Here is a 26,734-nt window from a genome sequence, read left to right on the forward strand (position 1 = left end):
ACTTGCTTCTAATCTTAGTCCAAACTTGACTTGCTCGATTACATTTTTTACCAACTCAAGCTCGAACTTGAAGCCCTGAACTCCAAATCATTTTATTAACTCGTCTTAATGGCCTTAATCAAATTAAATTGAAGAGAGAGACCCAGAAAAGAATGACGGAATCTGAAAATGCTAGTTTTTATTTAAAAAGAAGATGGACTGTATAGTCACCATTCAAAGCAACAAAATATCAATCACATGTACTAACAAAAAAATCATATCCTACTGAATCAAGATATTAGCAGTAAGTTCAAAGGAAAAAAAAAATAACAAAAGAAGAAACCCTATCCCTCTTTCTTTACAATTTTTTTGTTGATCCTCGAATTCTCAGCGCTCTATGCTATTGCTTTTGTATACTCAATCTTTTCTGTTTCCATCATTCTAACAATCAAAATCATCTAAGCTCCCAATCCTACAATTCACTGGGCCCAGTGACACGCACAACCCTCAAAGAAACTGAATTTTCAAGCACTGACACAGTGACATTGCCCCACACATCAAGTTTTGATGGAAGACGAGAGATCTTTTCAGCAATTTCCATATCCTCTGGGAGAACAAAACCGAAGACAGTATATGATCTCTTCCATTCATGGTGGTTGGCAAGGCTGATGAAGAACTCCGGGCCATGTCCCACCCATGCAACCGAGCCTCGTTTTATACCCGGGCAAGCCTCCTTGGTTATCGCCTTGTATAAAATACCATCAGCTTCTAATGTCCCTTGGATTACAGCGTATGGTGGCCCGAACGAAGCCTATGCAATACGCAATAGGAAGGAATAATGAAGTTAGTGAGGATAGACCTACCACTTGGCCTCATTGAAACCTTCAAATTAAACCCCAAATTAACCTCAGCTGCCTAACTAGATATCAAAACTTGACCAAATTTGGCTATATTGAAACATGCATATGAAATTTAGCCCCAGTTTAGCCTATATTTCAGTTAAACCTGAGTTGTAATATTATTAATTGGTTAGTTCCTATTTAACCTCAGCTTATTCCAGAGAACAAGAAATAAATCAGCAAACAGGCCAAGCTCCCCAGATGAAAGGCTGTTCTCTCTTTCCAAAAGTTAATAACAATCTCAATTTAATCTAGGAAGTGTTTTCAGTCAAGGGTTCTATATGTTCTTATCAGAGTTTTGTATGTTCTAGTCTTTTGCAGTTTTTTGACTTGTTGAAGGGCCAAACCTGACAGGTACAAAATCATACTATTTATAGCTGCTATACCGATTCACCACAGTACCAGACCTGACAGGTACAAAATCATAATCCACAATCACAGGAAATAGGAAACTTACACGCCACATATGATCACCTTTAGAATCCCAAGACTGTCCCCGATCTTCAGCCCTGACAATGCGGCAGCCACCACAAGAGCGCGAACCAAGGAGCTCAGTTATGTAAGCCACTGATCGTGGTGCACAATCAGGGAATAGCTGAGAAAAGGTATTTACCATGAGAGAATAAGGATGAAATGGAAATGGCAGTAACGAGGCTTAATTGAGGAATTAGAATTGGCTTATTTGAACCTAATTTATTATTAAAATTAAAGTCAGGTTAAAAGAACATTACTTGATTATAACTGACAAATACAACAATAAAACCAGGTCCAGCACCAGTTTGCACTTACTGTAGGTCTTCGCAAAAGTTGGCCTAGTAATGGTATAACAATGGTTACACTGCTGATTAAGAGTTCAAACCATAGCAAACTACTAACTTTTATTTGCTTTTGATTTTTCTGGTTTGTTTTGCAGAGAACTATTACACTCATATGATTAGCAACAAGACAAGTATAGTCAAAGCATGGTAATAGCAGGTCAACAACAAATATCAAAAGAGTGAATACAAAACCTACTTTGATACGAAGTGTTCCATGACTTGTTTCAAGCCCAAAAAAACCCTACATTGAAAGGAAACAGTTTAAAGAAAATTAAAGAGACAAAATTATATTGTTTATTAATTGAAATTGATAGCAATCATGTTCGGAAAAGAAAAAGAAAAAAAGATACATGAGCAATAATTCTCTACTTATCAAACTATAGCTAAACATAAAGCAAAGAAAATGAAATCTTCTCATACTTTGCTTAAAATTAACAGTACTTGGCTTCATAGTTTGTGCCAATCCTCAGGACCAACTCTTTATCAGAAAATTAAGGCCATAAATCCAAATGAAACCTGAAATTGTAAATAATCGTGATCCTATAATACAAGTACCTCTCCTTTTGCAAAAACAAGGCCAGAAGTCCACATGAAATGATTGCCACTCGACACAATTTCTGGCGCTAGTACATCCTTTTGCTTCTTCAGCCAGCACTGCAACAAATAAACAGGCACAGCATAATTACAAATTAGTTTAATTTAACAAAGAGCAAAAATGGGAACTCTTTATTCATTCTGCTACTATCATATGTACTTTTGCACTAATTAAGCAGCTGCTCCTATGGGTGATTAGGACAGAAAAACATTCATCTGTGATGCAAAGCAAGTAGAAACTTTAATTTGTATAAAGTATCTGCAAACACCCAAAAAAACTTAGGGTAAACAAACAACCGTATTTGGGAACTTGGTGGACATTATTAAATCTAAACGAGAAGTAATGAAAAAAAGGGCATAACTCTCCAAAACCTAATTTTTTTTATAAATGGCTTTTCTACCCCTGATTGCATAATTTGTTGTTCAAAACACAGATAAACTGCCATATTTGCTTACTCTTTCTCTCTGCACAGATAGGAACCAAAGGAGACAACGGTTTGATTAATTTCAAAAAAGAAAAAAAACAGAGTGGCCAATCTTTATATGCTTTCCAGATGGACAAGATATCTATAAGTGTGCAATGTCAAAGGCCAGATAAGTCATAGATGGCAAGATATGTCAAAAGATTAAAGAAGCATGCTGTGTGCTTCATTCCTATATCATACCAATTCCAAAGAACACCAGTCAGAAACTGGGCAATCTGGTAATAATTTTTTACCACTTAATATAGCAAATTGGCAGACCGACTCAATTCAATTGCATGCTATTTTTCCAATGCATAAAGCTTCAAGAAAAAGAAAAAGAAAAACCTCTCCAAATTTATCCTTGCACTGATCCTTATCTCCACAAAAGACCCAAGCATTGCACAAGCACTGATCGCCAGGCCCAGTACAAGCAGACTTGCACGCACGGCAACACGCCTCGGCTGACTCAAGCCGATGATCTGACCCCCACTTCGTTGCAGAGCCCCATAATTCCAATCCATTCACGCCTCTGCAACACTGGCTTTCGTTCAACCCCTCTTTGAATACTTCGGGACCGATGGAAACTGGAGAGGAGGTAAATGCCGCTGTCGGAGAGGTTCGTATGGAGGAGAAAGAGAAGGCCATGTACGCGAACAAGCAGATGAATAGCACGACAATGGAGACGAGCAAGATCGATCGGCGAGATTGTCGCGCCATTTCTGGCGAATTAGATGAAACTTAGGGGTTGTATCGGTAACTTTGCTCTTCCTGGTATAGGAGATAAGTTGCAACAATCCAGAGACGACCGTTGACTGTCTATGAAGAGAGAAGAAACGAACAATGGTGAGACGAGGTCACGAGCAGAGTTCCGGATCCCCTAAAGTAATCCAAATTTTGGATTTTGGATCGAGACCGTCCGATTTGAATCTGTCGCTGGAGATCACATCGGATTCGGATTCATTACTGGGATGTGTGCTCTCCACTTCGGATAGATGGATTATCACGGATTCGAATCGGACGGTCCAGATCTAAAACCCAACTTTTGAGTTACTTCACTGGATCCGAACTCCACGAGGAGGTGGTATGAGAATGAGACTATTGAGTGCGGTCCACTCTACTACGAATGATTTTTTCTTACGCTCACACCCTTCAACTCTTCAATATTTCATTTTATATCAAAATCTCGCCCAGGCTATTCTATTTATAAAACCGGGAAAGAAACAAGATTTGCAGTAATTATGCCAGCAATTCACATTTTTCTGAATAAAGAAAGAAATAATACAACATCCGATAGAGAGAAATAAATCTTTGAAGATATTGCTTAAATATGATATCTTGAAATAAGAAAACTGTTTTATTGTTCTAGGTGAGAGTTCTTACTTTGTCAATTTAATATCTGCACTAATATTTTCTCTCTTATTAAACATGCAGATGTCCTGACTATTGTGATTAAAATATAAAATTTTGAATTGAATATTAGTCCTCAAATCAAATAGTCTTTTTTTTTTATGTATCTTTTTCATATTTTTTTACGTGTAGAAGTCTAAATTTATTTATACACGTATTCGTTGATGCCTTTCTATCTCGCAAAACCTACGCTTCTTACCCCATTTTTTTTCAAAAACTTTTCTAAATCTCCTTATTTGATTGCCAGATACTCGATTTTCAAATTAGTCCTGATTTCTTTCTATTTTTTAAATATCATTTAAGAAGTTTTTCGATTGATTCATAATTGATTGGTCATGCTTTTATTTCTTTTTACTTTTTATATCATTTAAAGAAACTGAATTTATCATTTTCCTAAAACCTCTTATTTGATTTTTAGAAACTGAATTTGAAGTTCTTAAACAATAATAACACCTTGAAACAAGTTATGTTTTTTATTATGTTGCTTAACAGATAAACAAGAAGAATCTTCATTTTATCAATATAAGTGATATTATTTGTTGTCATATTATAACACTTTATGTTGTCATGTTATGACTCTGATTAATATTACAAGGATTATTCTCATCTCACGTATTAAAATAGACAACTCATATCTCCGCTAAATCTGAATTCTCAAACCACCACATCTTCTTCTAGCCATTGTTTTATACACTGTTAACTGTTTAAAACATTAATTGTTAATCATGGGTCATGTGAAAACTACATAAAATATATATATATATTTACGCTTATTATTGACCATGCGTCTATACATATTACATAACTAGCCAATTCCATCCAAAAATCTCAAATTTTTTTAATTGAAAAACACTACTTTTTGTTGAAAATCCCTAAATTGGCAATATTAGTCTCAACACCAGGTTTTCATGAGGACCCTACATTTTCATCAATTTATCAAAACCACACTATAAATTGATCTGGCCGATTCTACGTTTGCAACAATTTCTTGGACAATAGTGTAGGATAGGAGTTGTAGTCTCTTGTAAAAAAACATTTTCATTTCTTTAATGCAATAGTTGGTGAGCTCAGTGTTGTAAATAACGGTATGCGATTGTTGGATGGATAAAATACTATTAAGCAATTAATTGGAAACAATTGAGAATAACCTGCCATATTTAAAATAATTGTTCGATTAGTCGGAGAAACTCCGGACTAATCGGCGACAAACGGGAGGCGCACCTGCGCCTAGCTACGAGGGAAAATTGGGAAGCGCAGCTGACAACTCACACGAGCGAAAAATTCGAGAGGCAGCTAACAACTGAGTTATTTTATTTATAAAAACCCAGTCGCGGCTTCAACTACCAATGGAACGGGTTTTTACTCGTGCTCTCAGCTCAGTCGTACGACAAAACCGGAGGGCACTTGCCGACTTGGGGCCGATTAATCGGTCTAAACGGGCATTTTTTACAACACTGGATGAGCTAATTGCTCACTGACCTTTAAAAAAATAATTCTTGGACAAATTAAACAATAAAAATATTTTTCATATTAAATTTAATATGCGACCGCTACATACAATAAATATTTTTCTCATCTATTGTAAATAATTTGTTGCGACAATTTCACCCTTTGGGCAATAAATGATAGATGATAAAAGCAATGGAATCGGCGATTCAAAATGTGATAACAACAAAACTAAAATTGGCACCATTGCAAATAATTTAATTGTATGGTATATAAACAATAATTTCATAATAATCAATAAATGTTCAAAACACAAATGCGAATTTTTACATCCATTACACTTTTACTAGCACAGCGCAAACATGACATAAATAACAGATATACTTTTTGCAAAATTTAATTACTGTACTTGTATATGATTACTGTTGCTCATGGAGGAACTCAAATTGGCGGCTCGAATTCTTCACTGGTATCAACGTCAGTATCAGATTCATCATCATCATCAACCTCTGCTAGCTCAGCGCCGGATGGATCAGCCTCTTTCTTCGCAGCATTACTAGCAGGTTTCATTGCTTCTTGGATTATTTCCATTATTTCCTCCACACTTTGCATGGTCGTATCCTTATCTTCTTTCGTACTACTGAAGTTTGTTTTCTCTCCTTCTGCAATTTCTCTCGGGAGGCTTTTCAAAAACCATGGGTGCTTCTTTATCTCTGGAATTGTTATCCTCTGAAACAAATTTTGAAAAACATCAAAATATTAACAAATAAATGGCAAGAGTAGTGGAGATGACACAATAAATGGCCTGCATTGCTAATTAAGTTCCTACATGGGGATTAATGATTAATTGGCTCAATCCATCGCTAAGTGGGAAGAGTAAAATGTAATATTAATTAGCAGGGTCGATAAAAGGCAAAAACTGCATCAGTAGCTGAAACCAGCTTTTTTTTTTTTTTTTGGTATTAGTGCCTACTTAAGCTGCTTTTTAAGCACACTATTTGTTCAAAAAGACGGTTTTCAAAGACTTTGATTTCAAGCCTTTTTTAAACCATAAAACCATGACTAAGATACTTCAGGCTGTATTAGAAAAAGAGAGAGAGAGAGAGAAACCAAACAATCAAATAAAAAAGAGGCAGAATACTATACCTTGGAAGGATTGGCAACAAAAATTTGTGAAAGAAGCTTCCTGCAATCAAGAGAGATTCGCACATAATCTGGAACCGAGTACTGAATACCTAAAATTCTCTGAAGCATGAACATTTATGTCAACTCAAGTGCCAAGATGACATAGAATAAATAAGCGCTTAACAGTTGAAAAGAAAATATAAACGCACACTTATAGTCTTTCTGAAGTTCCGCGGGTCCTCTGGGTCCTCGAAGGGATATGAACCAACCAACATTACATATAAGGTAACACCACATGACCAAACATCTGCTATCTGGTTGAATTAGAAAGCACAAAGAGTGGATGGCAGTTAGAAAGATTTTAACGATCATTAACATCAATAAAAACAATTTTTCTTCAAAAAAAAAAAAAACCATCAATAAAAACATCAGCTAACCCCTCACACCTTTTTAATCATTAATTCAAAAAATAAATATTCAGCGAGTTTAATCGGTATATAAACAGCAGATCCTCCAAAGATAGTTTGGTTGCAACCTACAGAGAAGAAGTACCTTCCCGTCATACTCCTTCCTCGAAAGAACTTCTGGTGCTATGTAAGCAGGGGTTCCAACAGTGGATTTTGGCTGAGAGTGTAACAGTGCAGACTGCAATCCATATAAAGCAGGTAATAAGAAAAGCATTAACTTAGCCACTCGGTATTGTTTAACATCAGTAAGACCATCAGAATAATAAAAATGTATATCAGGACCACTTTTTGTGAATGGTTTGAGTGCGCGCGCACTCTTGTTTAGCTTGACAAAAGAGAGGATTGCTGCACTGAGTGACCGATGCTGTCAGTACCAGTACAAAGCAGGGTTTGCATAATTTAGGGTGAAATAAGGTAGATCGTGATTATACGGAGAGTAACTAGAACTAAATGCATCTTGAAGATCAAATCGAGTTCAACTAAGATTTACACTACACATTCTGGTTAGGCAATAGTGCACTGCTTTGTAACTAGAACTAAATGCATCTTGAAGATCAAATCGAGTTCAACTAAGATTTACACTGCACATTCTGGTTAGGCAATAGTGCACTGCTTTGTAACTAGAACTAAATGCATCTTGAAGATCAAATCGAGTTCAACTAAGATTTACACTGCACATTCTGGTTAGGCAATAGTGCACTGGCCTAAAAACGAACCAGCCATACCTGATACCATATTGGTAGTAATTTGGACATTATCCAACAGTAATTCCTGGACCACATTGCTGAACTACTTATAATTGGGTCTCTGGATTTCTGTATGTTAGTTGTGGTTGTCGTTCTTGCAAACCATTGACCAGAATACATCACCTCGGGCTATTAAAATATCACCTTAGAGTATCCAAAATCACAAATTTTCAGTCGTGGTGTGGGGCTTCCATCCAAGAGTGTGTTTTCAAGCTTAAGATCACGGTGACAAATTTCCTGCAATAGTAAAAAGAAGAAGATGAAAATTTTGGTTTTGTTTTTTCCAATCTTGTGTGTTCAATTATTTGACAAGAATTATGCATGCGCTGAAAACAAAAGGTTCTGTAGTCTGTACCATAGAATGGCAGTAGCTGACTCCTGATATTAGCTGCTGAAAGAAAAATCTTGCCTGTTGAAAACAATATTGAATTTATCAACAAATGTGTAATGTCAGGGAAATTATAGGAAGATAAATTTAAAGCAAGTGAAAATTTAGTGTAGAAGATTTTTTTTTTGATAAAAGTGGTATATACCACCGATTTCATTAAGAAACGAAACCTACAAAGTTTTTCAGACGTGGTACCAAACCCTCTAGTACCTGTCTGCATATCCTACATTTAGTGTTGAAGATAAAAAGAAGTTAATCACCTCATCTTCACTGAATCTGCCAGCAGAGCAAATTCTCTCAAAGAGCTCACCACCAGCAGCATATTCCATTATAATAGCCAGGTGAGTTGGAGTTACCACTATCTGGATTCATCCGAGCAGAGTAATTATCAAAATAGGGAAAAAGGGAATAAGAAGAGGTCAAATTACTTACATAGGCCGGGATATGAAGTTTGGTCTTGTTCTTATTTATTCCGTACGATGATTTGTGTTGAAAACTAATTCTTTTGATTTGTTTTTATAATTAACAAAAGAATTCATTTTCAATTTAAATACTTTTGATTTTTTTTTATAACTTTTCTAATCAATAATATAAAATTATTGTGGATGTCCCATGTACTATAATCGGGTAATTGTATGGTTATCAGAACGGATTCGGATTCGGATTGGGTGGCTACATTAACACTATATCCTACCCGTTATAGTGTCGGGTCTAAGGTAGGACTCGGTTTGGATATAAAAAAATTATTCAATAAGAGTACCCATAACTAAACCATATATATTTTTTAACTATTTCTACCCATTTTGACCGGGTCCGGATTGGATCCATTTGGGATCTGATCGGGACTGGATAATTGGTAAAAGTAGCACCTGTATATCGTACTTGACCCCTGCATAGAACTATTGACCCCACCATGTATCTAGTACAAATTAAATTGCAAACAGAAAAATCTTTGAATTGCAGACTAAACAGGTTAATCATACGGTTAAACTCTTCATGTTGTTTATAAGGGTCGTTTGAGAATTTTTTGTTGCAAAAATGCAAAAAGTTTTTCCAAACTTGCAACATGGTCAGGAGCTTTTCTTTAATTTTTTCAATGCTTCTTATAAGAAATTTCATGGTAAAAACATTAGCCAATTAAGTGAGTACTTTATGAGACATATTGGTTATTTCTCATTCAATTAGAACATGCAAGTATTCTTAGTGAACTAATTTATTGCCAATCATTCCCAGGAGCTAAAAAGCTTCAAAATGTGACTCCACTGTAAATTGTATTGACAACAAAAGTTAAAATTCACCTTAGAATAGCATAAATTGGGGAAAGGAATTAAATTACCTCCTTAAATCGGATAATATTTGGATGCCTCAGGGACCTATGATTAATTATCTCCCTCTGAACGTTCTCATCAATCTGGAAATAGAATTACCAGAAACAATGAGTTCCAATTTTGTAAACCCTAAAACTAAAAATAAATAAAAAATATACTATTGAATTTCTTGAATCGGAATGCTACTGTATTACATCGGTCTCACATTACCAGTAAATATGAAGATTAAAAAAAAAAATACCTTCTTGCCTCTATCTATGTACTTAACAGCGACAAGCTCCTTAGTTTTCCTATCCCGCGCCAGCCTCGCCACACCAAAATTCCCGACACCCAGCTCTTTTAATGCCTCGTACCTCTCCTCCATTGAAAAACCTCGAAAGAAATACTGCAATAGATCAGTTCTTAAGTGGAGTTCTTTAGTGGTTAGGCTCCGTATACGATATCTCAATCAATAAATATCGGAGCATTTGTTGGGGAGAGATACGATAGTTTGAAGTCAGAGCGAATGCGACAGATGTAGAAAGAGAGAGGAGAGGTAGCAGTGGCGCTCTCTCATAGGCTGAGTTTTGGTGTGATGACACGCGTTTAAGTGTCGGCTCATGAGATAACGATTATCGATATTTTCAACTCAAAAAAAAAAGATTATCGATATTGTTTTAAATTCGATGGTCACTGTCAGTAAAAGACGATGATGTGAATCGAGCCGATCTGCCTAATGTTTATGTATTCTTCTGTGTAGCGACTCATTTAAAAGACTATTGTCAATTCGATTCCGGATGCAGTCAGTGATCCGCTTCGTTATTTTGAAGGATAAAGTTGCTATAGAGTATTAGAGATGTACAACGGAGGGTTGCTTGAATTCGTATCCTCTGAGATATCTCAAACTTTGCGTGACTTTATGGAAAATTTTAACCGTTTAACTAAGTTCTACACGAATCTCGAAGCACATAATACAGCCCCCTGCGCTATCACCGAATAGGCACCGGACACGTCGGTCACGCAAAAGTTGAGATATCTCAGAGGATACGCACGCTTCACCGAATTTGGCACACGCACTATTGCCAGGTGGCTGAGGTGCAATCTATATGGATGGACGGTTCAGATTAATTTTAGCTGGATTAAATTCAATTCAGTACCTATAGAAACTATAGGGTGTCTGTTTTAAGATTCGTGTCAAGTTAAAAGAGCAGTTCTGATTTAAAATTATTTTCTTTCGGAAGATCCAATTTAAAGTCCGTATATTTTGTAAAGACAGATTAAAAACAAACCTGTTATTTCTGCTACCTGTGCTGCTGCGAATTTAACACAAATTCATGTTTCTAGAGTTGAGAACTAGTTCGAATATTTTTTTTTTTTTTTTTTTGAAATTTGTTGACAGTGGCTGTCAAACTGAATTACATCCTACTAAAGAAAACGAATTTAAACAGCAAACTTTAGCACAGCTTTTCCCATAACCTACTCTCTTGACATATTTTATCTCCTAGCACTTCCGAGGGAACCAGTTCTCCTCTGAAGATGAGGTTGTTCCTCTGCCTCCAGATCCACCAACTGGTACAAAGCAACGTGCATAGCCAAATCTCCCTTGTCATCCTGTTGGTAGGACTGAACTCAGACCAAAGTTCGAAGATATTTTGAATATGACTTCTCACCAAAAGCCTTTGTAGCGGTTCTTATCAAAATTAATTAAATTAATGCTAACAGATATTGGCATCTTCCGTTAAAAAAAAAAAAAAAAAAAAACGAGCCTCTTTTCTTCTCTCTCTGTTGCGAGAAAGAAAACTATTTTTATTTCCATTGGTGAATTGAAATTAAATCGCTTAAAAAAATAAAAATATATATATGAAGAAAATCTTCTATAGTTCATCCATCCCTCATTGCCTATTGAAAAAGCACACACGCTCATCTATTAATTCATTTAAGCAATTGGTGAGAGCATGAACAAATGTAATTAAGCAGTATTTGGACCTTAAAAAACAGTTGTTGGATTTTTTTTTTTTAATCACCTGTGGAAGACATCAAGAAAAATGTCACTGTGCTGAGTTGATATCTGATTTTTATGTTAATCAACACTCCAAGAGCATAATTTTAGGACATGCTAAAAGAAACTACTATAGGGGTGTAAACAAATCGGATATTATTCGATTTCGTTCGAATTCAAATCTAGGAAGTTACTTAAATTATCCAATTCGTATATATCCGTATCCGTATTTGAAAAATTATAACGGATAAAGATACGGTTAGATTTTTAACTATCCGTATCCAACCGTTTACATCTCTAAACTACGACAAATGTATTATATGTTTTTAAATTGATTTATTAAATTACATATTCATACTAATGATTTATTAAACTGCATATACATATATATTTTGATGAATAATATAATACTATGACATAATTAGTGACTAATGCATGTTTTGATAATATGATATATATTTAGTAATCAACAAACTTATTATGAAAATACAAGATCTAATATATGTATCCGTCCGATATCCGATCCGTATCCGATCCGTATCCGTATCTGAGACTATCTGTATCCGTATCCAGATACGTATCCGAAAGATTATAACGGATAAAGATACGGTTTGACCACTATCTGATCTATATTCGATGACAAGTTAAAGTAAAAGTGTATGAGGCATTTATCAAAACTGCATAAATAATTAAATATCTGACAAAGACAATTCACTATCAGCATAGAAAATTACGAAATCGAATTGTAAACTTAGAAATTAAGTTAGATTTTATTTGTATGGTTAGGGAATTAACTTAGGTTAATCTTATTTGATATCGACCTTTTTTTGGTATCACGTTATGAATGAAATAATGTATATTAAATTAGAATTGAAATTGATACATAGGTGTTTGACCGAAATTTTTATTTATACCCTTGAAAAAAAAATCAAACAACGTCTAAAATGGGAGAATTTACGAGGGCTTCAGATTGGTTTAAAGATCCCTCAAAACTGTAATATATTCAATATTATAGTATATTTTTTGGATTTTGAGGGGGGGCTAAGCCAATCTGCGGCTACCCATAAATGAGCCACAGATTAACTTACTAGCCTAAAAAACGTGAAATTCTCCCAAATGAGACTTTTTTTTTCGTTATGCTATTAATAAAAGTTTCAGGGTGTTTGATAAATGTTTTTCACCAGCATGTTCATTGGTGGTAGTGTTGAACATGCAAGGTTCGGAATTCGTATCATTTGCATTAACTCAAAAGCAAGTTTTTAGAGTTAATGTATATAGACCATCTGATAAGTTTCAAAATTCGTGTGAATTAAATCCGTACTAATACTATTCTATATTATAGGTGGAAATGGGATAGACATAGACTCCGTTTAAATGAACCCAAAAGATACTTTTTTGAGTTAATGCAGACGATATGTGGACTCCATAGTGAATCCGTATCCTCTCAGGTATTGCAGAGGATCACCCTCACTTTACGGTTTCAGATTCAATTTGGTATTCGGGCTGCAAATGGGGGCAGTATTTTTTGGCTTTGAGATTCGTGCCAAGTTAAAAAGAACGGTTCAGATCTAGTAATTGTAAAAGATTCCCTTATCAGGTATTGGAGAGGATGTGAATTCCTCCATGGTTCGGTCATTCGGTGTAAGCATGATACGACCGACGACCGAAGTTTATTGTTACCTCCAATGAAATATGTTATTTTATTTTTGGAATAATAAATTATATCCGCTGATTTGAATGTGTTATTGCCTTTATTGGTAACCGAAAGTACGTATCCGAAACGGATTGAACACGGCGCCTCGAGAAAGTATATATTTCTGTCAATTAGCGTAGTAAGCCGTCAATATAAGTGCATTTTTTTTATTTTAGAAATATTAAAATAAATCATCTGTAGAGATATGGATTACAAAGTTTTTTTTTATGCATAGAAGGACAACCAATAATTCAATCATTTGGTTCGGTCTCTTAATTTTCACAATTTGTACAGATGAGACCCCACAGTTTGGAAAATGAAAGAAATCAAATTACATGTTCGATTTCTTTATGTCAATTTAGGTTAGGATAGGAAAATTTGATTTTGACAACCTCTCTGTAGGTATCGAATCATTCGATTCCCATAGTTTCTGAATTCTGAATCTTCTGTGTACTGGTTTCCAACGATTTACGAAAACCATGGGAATTAAACTATTGAATTGGTCTCTATAAATATCCGAAATTTATACGAATTAACGATTCAGTTTTTTTTCATGAGATAGAAAAAAATAATTTATTTGTTTTAGCAAATGCCAAAATATATTTAAAGTGGCTCATGATGGAATCATGTGTGGCAGAAATATTTGTTTGGTACGTAGTAGCACACTAGCACCCAACTCCAATGATTTTTTATTTATTTATTATTATTATAAAGTATAAACTCCATGAATTGTGAATATATACCTGACGTGTGTTTACCACCGTGCATTATTCTTCCTAACTGCTGATATTAAATCTGGGCCGTCCGTTTCTATTTTGTTGATTCAGGTACCTGGGAGGATACGGATCCCTATCTTAGTACAATGTAGATTCTGATCGGACGGGTTTGAGTTGGATCTGAATAAAGGTAAAGAGCCTCCAAACTGACGCGTGTCAGTATTTCACTGAAGTGTCTCGCAGTGCGTATCCTCTGACGTAGGGGGCCAGTATTATTTGAGCTTTGAGATTCGCGCAGAACGTATTGCGACAGTTGAGATTTTCCAAAAAGTCACGCAAAATATGAGATATCTCAGAGGATGCGAATTCCTCGCCTAATTCCTGACAAAACCGACCAATCCTTGATCTCGTATCCTCTGCATTTTCTCAAAAGGGAATCTTTTAAGTTAATGTATATCGACCATCCGATCTATTTTAAGATTCGTGTGCTTAGATCAGCACTAATAGTAAAGGTTCCTATATTATTGACCGGATTAAAATCGAACGGATGAGATTCATTAAATAAAAAGATTCCCTTTTGAGTTTGCAGAGGATACGCTTTCCCAACCATTGGCCCGTCCTCTTCTTGAATTCGTATCCTCTCAGATATCTCAAACTTTGCGTGACTTTATGGAAAATCTCAACCGTTTAAATACGTTCTGCACGAATCTCGAAGCACACATAATGCTGACCCCCTACATCACCCCCGAATAGGCACCGGACACGTCGGTCACGTAAAAGTTGAGATATCTCAGAGGATACGCACTCCCTCTTCTTCCTCTTCCTCTTCCTGGACCACTAATAGACGCACCTCCGACTTCAGTACTTCACCATCTCCTGCGTTCTAAAATGGAAATTATCTAAAAAGTGAAAGATTAACACGACAAAACCCAAAATAACGAAGCCAGAAAAAGCGACCGGAGCTCCAGCGTCCGTCTTTCCTACAACCAGAGCCCAGAGGGATCTATCCTAGATTTATTTATTCAGTGATTTGATTTGTGCGGTAAGAGCAGGTATCTATTGTCCAGTGCAGCCTCTCAAGTGGGTCCATGGGTTGCTTCGCTTCCAAGAATCAAAAGCAATTCCTTGGCTACGAGGATCCCATCCAGCTCGCCTCTCAGACTGCTTGTAAGTTCACAAACTTCATTTTGTTATTAGTTTAAAGTTAGAAGCCAAAAAAAAAGGAATTTTGACCGTTTGTTTTGATTATTGTATTTATTCTGAAAATTTCTGTCTCCTAATTACTGTCTATCGTTACCAGATATTAATCAAGTCAATTACATCTATTGGTTCGAATTGTTTTAATGCAATTGTCAAGGGGATTGGAGTTGGTCAATGATACAAGAAAGAGGGCCAATTTCATGGCCTTTTTTTTTTGGTATTGATTTATTGAAGTAATTCATGTTCTAAGCTCTGGCAATTGAATGTCTATACTCTATAGTATACAAAAAATGCTCTGACTAGATTGACCTTTTGCATGTTTGGTTGTTCTATTTGCTTGAGAAATATTCTTTCCTATTTGTATTACCATAATGTAATTGCGAAAACTTTTTGTAAAGTGATATTCATTGTATAATTTGTAGTTAGCGTAAGTGAGGTAGAGGCGCTTTTTGAGTTGTTCAGAAGTATTAGCAGTTCTATTATAGACGATGGTCTTATAAGCAAGGTACTTATATTGCTTCTCTTGGATATTTATTTTACTATTATGGTGTGATTACTAGTATAATTTTAGTTTGAGAGTTTCTTCCAATTATGGAAAAATTTCCTCATTTGAAGATATTCTAACTTCCCTAAAATTGCCCCTATATTCCCTTTCAGAGAGAAATGTTGTTGTATTGCCAGAGAGTGAAAGAAAAAAAAAAGTAAATGATATAATTTTGTTCTTTGTAGGGGTATATGTTTGGCTTTACAGGGTTGTTTACTTGAGGATACAAAAGCTCTATTTTTTTTTTCTTTTCTGAGAGAAAAAGATGCTCTATTTTAATATCTTTCAAATGTCTATTTGCAGGAGGAGTTTCATCTTGCACTGTTCAAGGACAAGAAAAAAGATAATCTCTTCGCAAATAGGGTAATTTTTGAGATTTTGTTTTTACCCTCTTTTTTTTCTTTTGCAAAATTTCATATTGTGAGTACATGGCTTTGATCTTATTTAGTTTCGGGGGCAACATTAAATTCACCATGCCTCATTTATTAAATCTGCATTCGTTAACATTCTCTTCTAGGCATTTTATATACTTTTCCTTATGAAAGCTGTTTTAAATGTAGTGATAAAATATCTTCAGAAATTTTCTATTGATTTTAAAATAACTGCAGGTATTCACCTTATTTGATGTGAAGCAAAAGGGCAATATTGATTTTGGTGACTTTGTTCGGTCCCTAAATGTATTCCATCCAAATGCTGCTCAAGATGATAAAATTGACTGTGAGTTCTTATTTTGTTTATTTGTCTGTTTCTTTATTTAGTGGTAAAAAAATGCCATCAGTAGTTAGGTACCATGTGAAAAGTTCAGTTCAAAATTTTCTTTGCTTACTTGTGCATGTTTTTTCTTTCTTTTGCTAAATATTTGCAATTATTCAGTTTCATTCAGGCTATATGATCTTGATGGGAATGGCTTCATTGATCGAAATGAGGTGAGCTTTACTTAATGATTTGAATTTCATTTTTCTTGAACTACATTCCAATATGATATTAAATTAGAAGGAATGAGTTCACACGTATCCGTCGATCTCCTTTATCCTATAAATTGCATCTGATCATTGCAGATTAAGTTACACAATAATATAACTTCTTGTGGTAGGAACAAGATAGCAATCATTAGTTAGTGGTCTCACTTTGTCATGTGACAATGTAGTTTGGCCATGTTTTGGTATGAGGCTATCTTAGAAAAGTGGGGTAGGAGCAATTAGGATTTCTTTGGCTTTATTATGGGGACTTGTCAACAACCTGTCCTCTGGCTATTAAACTTAAATAAAATAAAATAAAATAAAAAAAAGGGGAAGAAGAAGAAGATAACTGATCCATGCACCTGCTGTGAAGTATCCTCACAATCTTACCCCTATTAGCTTCGAACTTAGCTAGAGTTGCATGTTTTGAATTTATAGAATCTTTTGTACTCTTAAAATTAACAAATCAAATAATTAATCAAGTTTATTTGGGAAATGTTAATGTGTTCTTCTTTTCACTGGGAGGTGTTTGTTTACTAAAATTCTAGCAACTAGGGGAATTTTCTGGGAGTTTACCAAACTGTCTCCTGTCAGAAGTTGCTCACTTTTCTTTGGTTTCTCTCCTGTAAGCCAATGGAAAGATCAGTCACTCGTTTTTCTTTTCAAAAACAAAGGGTAGGTCCACATGAGCATCTATGTTAGCATTATGGTAGTTTTCTGGGGTATAGTGACAGAATAGGAACAGATGGTAGGTACAGTACATGAAAATAACAGATCTAAATTCAGCCACATATAACATGTACCAAAGTGGTAGTGCCTTCCAAAGATACTTACCTAGAAAATATAGATCTTGCAAATTAGAGTTAATGTAAATACTGTCTTGAAGCAGTTCTTTTTCTATCCAGAAAGAACGGCTTTCAATGAAGTCCCAAAGATTTTGAAAGCATGGAAGTAAGATGTGCTGATACTTTTTTTGGGACATGCTGAATCATTAATGGTCCTTGGTTGCAGGTCAAACAGATGCTGAATGTTCTTCTAAACGAATCTGACATGCACTTAGCAACTGAAACAGTTGATTTAATAATCGATAAGGTTTGTATTGTTTTTTTATTTCAACTGTACCACGGCACCAGGTTCTTCAATTGAGCAACATACATCAATATCACCCTACTTTCTTAGTAAGGCTTCAACTGTTCAATAATTATTAGGTAAACCTAACTTAATAAGCTTCCATTGCCCCTGATCGACCACCGAACTAATATCATTTTACACTGAATTTTGCAATTGCATCCTACATATGTTCCACCACCCTTGTATCAATCAAAAAGTTTTGCACCAGGACTTGCAATTGACCAAATTGACCAAAAATTAGTTCCAAGTGTACCATCATTCATGCAATCAAAAGTGCAAATTTGGTAGACAAAATATAATGAATATATCAAGGTATACTGAGTTGTGCAGTTGCACCTTTCATTGCCCCAATTAAGCCAATTTAATTTACCCTTGTGCAATTAAGAACCCACTGAGAAAAAAAAAAGACACAGCATTAACATAGGTCCAATTCTGAAACCAAACCTGAGCACAGTTTTCCTGAACAAGGAGTGTTAAGCCTTCACTGTAATACTAGGATCCCAAATACTGATTTTTGTAGTGGTGAATAGACATTCTCAGAGGCAGATGCGAATCATGATGGGAAAATAGACAGGGAAGAGTGGAAGACATTTGTGACTCGTAATCCTGCTATGCTGAAAATCATGACTCTTCCCTATCTCAGGTGAGTCTCACAAGAATAAGATTAGTAGGATTTGGTGAGAATATTGGGCTGATTTGGTTTAATTGGGCATCTTGGTTGTGGTATGTTGAGGAAATTAAGATACACTTATCTTCATTCCCTATTCCTTTACACGATGAATGGAAGTACCATCCAAAAAAAGAGAGGGAAATACTAAATTTGTCATCAAATTATATCTGTGCTTATTCCCCATTTTGCTTTAGCTGCTTCTTCTCTCTTTCTCTCTCAGTTACATTATTGCATTAAAAAGAGTCAAGGTTACCAAATTTGAAAAGGAAGGAAGTGTCAATTACTGCTTTATGCTACAACTAGATGTTATTTTGGTCAAATTAATATTCTCAGTCGAACATTCTGTTTGGAGTGGCTATTCCCAAGTTGTTCTCCCTTCAAATTAACTTTACTCTTAAGAGGTAACCCTTTTTTTTTTTTCCGATTAATGTGCAGGGATATAACAACAACATTTCCAAGTTTTGTTTTTAACTCAGAGGTTGAGGACATTGCCACTTAACAGAAAGATTCTGCAACTGAAGTACTAGAAACACAAGGCAGATTTCCACGATGTATATTTGCTATTTTTTGGGAAGTATCTTCGGAAGTCAGCTACAGCAACTTTTGGATGTGAATAGAATAGTTTCAGATTTTTTGGCGTTTGTTTTTGTAGTAGTATGGAGGTTATTGGACAGTGCCTGTTAGATTAGGCGACCATCCATTTCAGATAGAATTTTTTTAATGGGGGGACTGAGATTTCGTTAAAATTATGTTGAACTCGACAGATAGGGTTAAACTCGATTTGGATCATCTGATTTGATATGGATGACTCGTATCTGTAGGAGACTATCCAATGTAATTCATATTTTTGTTTCTTTTGTTTTCGGCCGTGCAGTATGCCTGAACTCTCACAATTAAGAACCAGCTCAACAATTTGTTTTGTAACCGTAATTTTGGTTGCATGTGTAATTAATGTGAATACTGAGTTATTTGAGTTCTGTAATACTCTGTAGTTGTTATTTTTGTGTGCATGAATTGCCAGTAATTTCGTCATTTGTTGTTATCAGAAAAACAGGTACAACCTGTGTAAATCCGATCGCAAAATATATAACCGTTTGATTGCTTCGAATTCGTGTAACACCAAATTTCAAAAACCTTCCCTGAAAATCTCTGTTTGTACGCTGTGCGCAACACTTTCTATACAGCACAAGAGCAGGACTCAGGAGAGAATTGAGGGAAGATTGTCTTGTAAAGGGTTTCAACCTTTCAGGGTATATGGGGCATTGATTCAAATTGTAACCTCTTCATATCTGAAAAAAAAAAAAAAAAAAAAACAATATAGGACGCAGTCTTTGAAGAGAGAACATATCTTGTTTATATAAAATTATTTCGAACTCAATTATTAGTCTAATTTCTCTCTCCTGGTGCTCGGCCTTTTGAGGCTTATTTTCCTCTTATATTTTCTGGATTGTATTTTTGATTCAAATAAAGTTGAAACAAACAAGTTATGTACATGCATGAGCATGATGCATCTCATCTAAATCGCGTAAAAAAAAAATAACAGAAGATATCAACCAAATTAAATAACTTTCTTGCACCAAGTTCGGATACATTAAACAATTATACCTCTATAAAATAAAAAAAAAGCTACTTGTTGTGCGTTAATACAAATAGGGTGACAAAATTGTTGCAGACTTTTTTAAAATAAAAACCAGAGTACACTTAACTTAAATTGGAACACTAGAAGCATCTACATCCCGGATATTATTAGAGTTTTTAATTCAATTTCAGAGATGTGAGAGAATTTTTTATTTAGAAATTATGAGGTAAAGTTTCTTATTATAAACTCTATGTTGATTATACAATTAGCTCAAATTGTTTTTTTTTTTTTTTAATTTGTTACTGACGTGATTTAATAAAAATTATAATATTAATTCTAAGAATGTGAGAGTTAGAAATTTTAAAAACTTTAATTTTCAAAAAATAATTAACAATTATTTAAAAACTCATCCGAGTTACTCGGTACAGATGCTCTTATTAGACTATCTAAATATGGTGCGACCCATTTATGTACCCTATCTCAAAATGTCAAAAAAAGGGGCGAAGGTGCAAAGAAAAGACAGACAATCTTATTATAGGCCGTACCAGAATCAAAATTGGACCTTTCCAATCCATCCCAACTTCCCAAGCCTCTGCAGAGAGTAAACTTGGGTAAAGCTTTTAACATGGCAGTTTTAATTCTACAATTTGTTAGCCAAGCAGCCCAAAATGTTTTCAATTTCAGCCCTATGTTTTCTGTATATTGGTAACGAAGAAAAAACAATCAGGGATTCAAGGACTATAATTTTCACTTTCAGCCCTATGTTTCTGTATATTGGTAAATAACCCAAATCTTCCTCTCTCTCTCTCTCCGCCTGTCTTCCCCTCGTGCTCTTTCTCGATCCCACCTAAAAAAATCCTCTCCTCCCTCTCTCCCCATTATCTCAACAAACCCTAGACTTCAATCCATCATTTTATTCATCTAAAGCTCAGATTCGGTCTTCCTCTCGGTCCACACCTCTCTCTTTCCATGGTGCATATACTGGATTAAGCTGAGATTGAGCCAGTCGAGATCTCGATCGATAGCGCGCGCGAGAGAGAGAGATGTACAACAAGGATCGAGGATACGTCGTTTCGAAAGGGGAGGTTGCGGGAAGCTTAGATCGGAAGAGAATAAACGAGGCGCTTGACAAGCATCTCGAGAAATCCTCACCATCCACGTCACGCGGATTCAACGGGAAGGACAAGGACCGCCTCGTCGTGCCCTCCACGTCATCAGGGAAGCAAGCTCAGGACCCCCGGAAGAACAAGGCTTCAGATGGTATGATTTTCTCGACCCAGATTTCTTTTTGCTTATTATGTTTCTTTATTTTATGATTTTTGTTGGAATATAGAGTTTTATAGATTGTTTGAATAGATTTAGTTTCCAGGACATGTTTGTTGCTAAGAAGCATATTTAGGAAATATGATTTATTTATGTATGATATGCCCCTCTAATTAAAGTGACGTTCTTTTAACATCTCTGTGGAAGGGTTAGTAACCTATCACTTAAAAATTCAGTTTCTAATGAGTTCTGTTTTATATTTCTTGCTGCTAAAATTACAGGGTTTTAGTTTTTAATTCACATTATACTCCTCTATGAATAAGTTGTGACTGAACTTTTAATCAAACCATCTGTTGTCAATTGCTCAGTTCAGTACATGTCATTTCAGCACAAACTTTAGATGTGCTCTACTTTCCAAAACACATTTATTCTTGTTGGCTTAAAAAAAGGTGTGTTTTTTACTTGATGTAGAGTTCGGCTGAAGTTCCTCACTTTCTCTCTCACTCTTTATATGGTTTAAATGTATTAGAATTTTTGTTTGTCCTTTAGACTAAGTGTAACAAAACTACCCATAGCTCTAGGTAGATTCTATGTCTCTCTCTCTCATGATCATCATGTGATTTTTTTTGGGAAGATTGTCTTTCTATTTCATGTACAATATGTGAAGCATACTATTATGCTAATTTTTGCAGTACATTATACTTTGTATGATCTATCTTGGAGCTTTCTCAATATTCAATCATATTAAAGTGTTACTTGTATGATCTCTTGGAACTACCTTGTCAGAACTTGTACGGTATGTTTTCGATATGCTATTCTTAAGCCTTGCTGTAATTATGTCATTTAATTGAGAGCATCATTGCTATGGGAGCAAATTTGTTTATTGAAATCTGCTCTAGCAGCTCAATAATCCTTCAATCTCCAGTTTTTGTTGGGACAAGGTACCGGTTTGGTCAGGTATTCATAGTGATGTTTCTGGGAATTTTTCTCTTCTTTTTTTTGGGGTTGGGATTGAAGCATTTATCTGCAGAAATTGAAATGACAAAAGAATTCCGTGAGTTGCTATTGAATATGTAATTAACTGTGTAAACGTTGCACTTGGCTCATTGACCTTAAAAAAAAGTGTGTAAATATCGCAGAGGAGTCGGACACAGACAGTGAGGAATCTGATGTGAGCGGGTATGATGGGGAGGACACTTCATGGATATCATGGTTCTGCAACCTAAGAGGTAACGAATTCTTTTGCGAGGTTGACGACGAGTACATTCAGGACGACTTCAACCTCTGTGGCCTTAGCAACCAGGTCCCCTACTATGATTATGCCCTTGATCTCATCCTTGACATTGAGTCCTCCCATGGTAATTACTTCTTATGGCATAAGCTGTTTTAAATGAGCGATTATAGTAACTTAATTTCAATGTAACGAGAGATTATTTCGAAAGTAGCTATGTTCTTTTGTAGTTAAGAAAATTGTGTTTTCTAGCCCAGGAGATTTCAAATTTTAATAGGTTTAGACTGAATGAAATGAATAACAATCTTGGTGGAAGGAGCGTGAGTCTTTTGGTCCATATATCTTGATAGTTAAAAAATCACTTATTCCATTATAGTGCTGACTTAACTTCTCTCCATTTTTTTCATCAAAAGATGAGGAGGAGGGTAGAATTCCTATTGATTTGTGATGTTTTTATGAACCAAAATGGGAGCTCTGAAGCTCCAACTATAAAAATGGGAAACAAGTGACACTTGGGATCATTTGTGTAGTTCAACGCAGTCAAATTTATAACGAAGAGTTGTGACTGGTGAACTGATTGATTTTAAGAACGTTGCAGGTGACATGTTCACGGAGGAACAAAATGAGCTGGTGGAATCAGCTGCAGAGATGCTCTATGGCCTTATTCATGTACGCTACATCCTTACTAGCAAGGGCATGACTGCTATGGTTCGTTTTTCAAATCTGTTTAATAATAATTTTTTACCAGAATACCATTTCATTTCTTTGATGTTACGGGAGGGTACTCTTCATTTCAAAAAATCACCTATGAGAAGGCATTAGAATATCGCAAGTACATGCATTCTAGTTTTGGACGAACTTAAGTTGGATAATCTGTATGTTGCTAAAGCTAATAGCAAATAAGTTTTCTTTTGACATGAATTCAGGGGAATAGTTTTTTCTAGTCATTTATAATGGGCACTTCCATCATGTACCAGAACCAATTGGCGGAGGAGCTTTGGTAGCTCGAAACTTGTTTATTAAAATTTTGTATTTATGAAATACTTGAAATTCCTCCATGGTGCGTGTCTTTTATTTTGTTGTTTCATGCAGCTCGAGAAGTTCAAGAACTATGACTTCGGGAGGTGCCCAAGAGTGTACTGTTGCGGCCAGCCTTGCCTCCCTGTAGGTCAATCTGACATCCCTCGGTCAAGCACCGTCAAGATATATTGTCCAAAATGCGAGGATATCTACTATCCTCGATCCAAGTACCAAGGCAGTATCCTTATTATGATCTATATGTGCAAGCACCGAGTTCAATTTTTTTTTTTTTGGAGTTCTACCTCTCAGCTTTGCAGTTTATTTGTTGGTTTTCCAGAATTACCATACTTGTGTTTTTTTTCTGGCATTGACTGTATTAGTTGGCTTGGATATTTCCTTACTGCTGTGAACTGAATTGGTTCGGTACTGTTTTAGTTGGCTTCGAGCCTTCGATACTGCATACCGGTACGTAAATAACTGGTAGGTAATGTATTAGTTGACTTACATGCCATCATATTCCAAATCACTGGACGTGAAGAAAAAGAGAGACCTGGCAAATACATTTAATTGCTGCATTAAAATATTTCTTTAACTCTGATCTATTAGACATAGATGGAGCATACTTCGGAACAACATTCCCTCATCTCTTCCTGATGTCATATAACCACCTCAAACCACAGAAGCCGTCCCAGCGGTACACCCCACGAGTATTCGGCTTTAAGATTCACAAACCGACTTGATTGCATTTGTTCTGCTGCAAAGGAAACAAAAACAGAAGATCTTCTATAACGGGTTTGATGACCCATTTTTCTGTTGTTGTTTATTTAAACCCTACTAAGATCGTGAACACCAGGCAATCTTTACTTATTCTGATAATTGTTGTTGTTACTAGTAGTAGATTTGCAATTGTAGCTTATGCGAATCTTGTGTGAAAATTCTTTTTTTTTATGTGTCATGTCATGTTAAGTTCTGTCTTAAACTCTTTTAACTTTTATTTATGCACTTCTTATGAAATGTCAAGGTTCCGTCATAGCTGTTATCTTGAATTCACTGTTCAGTTCGTTATGGTGGCATGTACTTGCCTATCAGGTCTCTTAAATTTTTGGTGAAGCCCTTGATATTGATATTGTAATGGCTTTGTCATTGTTTTCACTATAGCTAGGTGGCTTCTGCTGATGATTGAAGTTTCAACAGTGAAGAGTTGGGTGGGATGGGGTTGTGTGTTGGGTGGGATGGGAGGGGGCGCTTGTGTAATACACAGGCTTGACAATATTATAATATTTTTTTTTAATCAACCATACGTACAAATTGTTATATATAGAAAATAAATGCATTGGGTTAATCAACCGTACAATTTGTTAGTCCTCTAGACTAATTGAAAAATTAAATTTTAAATTTAAATGATTCGAGTGTTGTTTGATATTTCATTCGATTTATACATTGGACCATTGTAAATTTTAAATTTTAAATTTTTTATGTAGAAGATATGTATTGTATTGTATTATTACATTTTAGGGAGAATTTCATATATACAACTCAAAAACTATGAAATTACGTATTTACTATCTAAATTTATGTAATTACATATTTATCGTCTAAAAATCTAATAATTCACATATTTACTCAATTAATTAAAAAGTAAGATTAATTAAGTTTAAGATTATATAAAATATAATTAATAAGTTATTTTGTCTTCTCCTTTGTCCCTTCCTCTTTTGTGCACATATTTTATTGTATAAAAATAAGGTAACCATTCCAACTTTTCTAACAAAATAATTTATACTGAATTTGACGATGATATCGCAACCGGTTATCAAAGTAGTAACTGAGTTTGAGAATATGTGTTTTGTTACTGACTTAGTTTGGAATATATGTATTTAATCTTTTATATTGGGTATAAAGGAGAACGGTTCTAAGGAAAGAAAGAGAGCTGCCATGTTAATCCTTGATTTATTATAGTTTTAAGAAAATTAAGCTAATTAATATGAGTTTTTGGTATATTTATATACTAAAATTAGAGTAAAGCTAGCGTGTGACATGCTCACCAAGAAAGTTTGGTGAGCATAACTCCAAAAGTATATTGGATCGACGTTAAATGCCAAATCCAAACCGTTGAAATCCATGTACTTCATGAGTGATGCATATACATGCAAAATTTTGAAAGTTTCGAGTTTATTTGCTACACGGTCAAGTGGTCAAAGAAATAATAAAAATTGAATATATAAAATAACTTATAATAAAATGTTCATTTCTTTGACCACTTGACCGTGTAGCAAATAAAATCGAAACTTTCAAAATTTTGCATATATATGCATCACTCATGAAGTACATGGATTTCAACGGTTTGGATTTGACATTTGACATCGATCCGATATGCTTTTGGAGTTATGCTCACCAAACTTTCTTGGTGAGCATATCACACGCTAGCTTTACTCCTAAAATTATATTGGATAAATATGTGAGTTATTAAATTTTTAGATGGTAAATATGTAATTATAAAAATTTGGATGATAAATATATAATTTCACAATTTTTGAGTGGTATATATGAAATTCTCCCTACATTTTAAATGTCAATCTAAAGTTTCAAGTAATTAAGATTTTTTTTGTTCGTTGGATTATCATCTTATATAAAGTAGTTAAATTAGACAGATATAATGCTGATGGAAAATAAAGGGTCCATCCAGTGCATATGAGCGTCCATCTAATCATCTAAATATAGACAGAGAAGCTAGATCGAGAGAATGGCGATCAAATCATAGTCAATTAGTCATGGATATTGGATAGTAACAATGGTTGTTAATTTATTCTTATCGTCATCTGAAGAGCCGGGGGAGCCTTGTTCTTATCTTTATCTGCTCAACTATCAAGCCTCTCATTTTCTTATCACAGTTAATTATTGGCCCAGCTTAGGGGTGTAAACGGATAAGGATAATCCGTTCCGTATTCGCTCGATTATTCGAATCCGGATTAAATGGATACGGATAATAGGAATATTTTTTATATGTGATGAAATAATGACAAATACGGATAATTTAATAAAGGTGGATATTCGTATCCGTATCTGCAATTATCTATTTATCCGGATCC

At 35.0% G+C, this 26,734-nt stretch overlaps 4 protein-coding genes across 4 annotated transcripts; 2 read left to right on the forward strand and 2 right to left on the reverse strand.

Moving 5' to 3' along the window:
• Window positions 1-240: 240 nt before the first annotated feature.
• Window positions 241-3,598, reverse strand: LOC144551682 (peptidyl-prolyl cis-trans isomerase). Its single transcript, XM_078299749.1, has 5 exons — window positions 3,100-3,598; window positions 2,252-2,350; window positions 1,893-1,937; window positions 1,336-1,473; window positions 241-790 (listed from the first exon to the last, which is right to left on the reverse strand). Exons 1-5 carry the CDS (start codon window positions 3,469-3,471, stop codon window positions 452-454), a joined length of 993 nt encoding a protein of 330 aa, XP_078155875.1. The 5' UTR covers window positions 3,472-3,598; the 3' UTR covers window positions 241-451.
• A 2,270-nt stretch (window positions 3,599-5,868) lies between these two features.
• Window positions 5,869-10,255, reverse strand: LOC144551683 (serine/threonine-protein kinase SAPK3-like). The gene is made up of 9 exons (XM_078299750.1): window positions 9,903-10,255; window positions 9,670-9,744; window positions 8,594-8,695; window positions 8,301-8,354; window positions 8,090-8,182; window positions 7,285-7,377; window positions 6,942-7,046; window positions 6,754-6,852; window positions 5,869-6,336 (listed from the first exon to the last, which is right to left on the reverse strand). Exons 1-9 carry the CDS (start codon window positions 10,023-10,025, stop codon window positions 6,049-6,051), a joined length of 1,032 nt encoding a protein of 343 aa, XP_078155876.1. The 5' UTR covers window positions 10,026-10,255; the 3' UTR covers window positions 5,869-6,048.
• A 4,587-nt stretch (window positions 10,256-14,842) lies between these two features.
• On the forward strand, window positions 14,843-19,550 carry CBL1 (calcineurin B-like protein 1). The gene is made up of 8 exons (XM_078299751.1): window positions 14,843-15,215; window positions 15,671-15,753; window positions 16,096-16,155; window positions 16,401-16,509; window positions 16,666-16,718; window positions 17,763-17,843; window positions 18,413-18,525; window positions 18,988-19,550. The coding sequence occupies exons 1-8, from the start codon at window positions 15,137-15,139 to the stop codon at window positions 19,049-19,051; spliced, it is 642 nt and encodes a 213-aa protein (XP_078155877.1). The 5' UTR covers window positions 14,843-15,136; the 3' UTR covers window positions 19,052-19,550.
• A 1,252-nt stretch (window positions 19,551-20,802) lies between these two features.
• Window positions 20,803-24,665, forward strand: LOC144551700 (putative casein kinase II subunit beta-4). The gene is made up of 5 exons (XM_078299773.1): window positions 20,803-21,391; window positions 22,534-22,752; window positions 23,224-23,333; window positions 23,718-23,883; window positions 24,252-24,665. Exons 1-5 carry the CDS (start codon window positions 21,175-21,177, stop codon window positions 24,383-24,385), a joined length of 846 nt encoding a protein of 281 aa, XP_078155899.1. The 5' UTR covers window positions 20,803-21,174; the 3' UTR covers window positions 24,386-24,665.
• Window positions 24,666-26,734: the final 2,069 nt, after the last annotated feature.

This window comes from Carex rostrata, chromosome 3 (assembly GCF_964058835.1).
Source record: "Carex rostrata chromosome 3, lpCarRost1.2, whole genome shotgun sequence".
In the NCBI taxonomy this organism is placed as follows: domain Eukaryota; kingdom Viridiplantae; phylum Streptophyta; class Magnoliopsida; order Poales; family Cyperaceae; genus Carex; species Carex rostrata.

What these genes read in the sequence shown, in the direction of transcription:
- LOC144551682 (XM_078299749.1), bottom strand. Translation starts at nt 3,471, where the DNA reads ATGGCGCGACAATCTCGCCGATCGATCTTGCTCGTCTCCATTGTCGTG. An exon ending in GCAAGGATAAATTTGGAGAG is followed by an intron (nt 2,351 to 3,099) that starts GTTTTTCTTTTT and finishes TATTTGTTGCAG; the next exon opens with TGCTGGCTGAAGAAGCAAAA. An exon ending in ATGGAACACTTCGTATCAAA is followed by an intron (nt 1,474 to 1,892) that starts GTAGGTTTTGTA and finishes ACCTTTTCTCAG; the next exon opens with CTATTCCCTGATTGTGCACC.
- LOC144551700 (XM_078299773.1), top strand. Translation starts at nt 21,175, where the DNA reads ATGTACAACAAGGATCGAGGATACGTCGTTTCGAAAGGGGAGGTTGCG. An exon ending in GAAGAACAAGGCTTCAGATG is followed by an intron (nt 21,392 to 22,533) that starts GTATGATTTTCT and finishes TAAATATCGCAG; the next exon opens with AGGAGTCGGACACAGACAGT. An exon ending in TCGATCCAAGTACCAAGGCA is followed by an intron (nt 23,884 to 24,251) that starts GTATCCTTATTA and finishes CTGATCTATTAG; the next exon opens with ACATAGATGGAGCATACTTC.
- CBL1 (XM_078299751.1), top strand. Translation starts at nt 15,137, where the DNA reads ATGGGTTGCTTCGCTTCCAAGAATCAAAAGCAATTCCTTGGCTACGAG. An exon ending in GCTCGCCTCTCAGACTGCTT is followed by an intron (nt 15,216 to 15,670) that starts GTAAGTTCACAA and finishes TATAATTTGTAG; the next exon opens with TTAGCGTAAGTGAGGTAGAG. An exon ending in TTGATTTAATAATCGATAAG is followed by an intron (nt 17,844 to 18,412) that starts GTTTGTATTGTT and finishes AGTGGTGAATAG; the next exon opens with ACATTCTCAGAGGCAGATGC.
- LOC144551683 (XM_078299750.1), bottom strand. Translation starts at nt 10,025, where the DNA reads ATGGAGGAGAGGTACGAGGCATTAAAAGAGCTGGGTGTCGGGAATTTT. An exon ending in ATATTATCCGATTTAAGGAG is followed by an intron (nt 8,696 to 9,669) that starts GTAATTTAATTC and finishes GGATGAATCCAG; the next exon opens with ATAGTGGTAACTCCAACTCA. An exon ending in GTGATTTTGGATACTCTAAG is followed by an intron (nt 7,378 to 8,089) that starts GTGATATTTTAA and finishes TATGGATTGCAG; the next exon opens with TCTGCACTGTTACACTCTCA.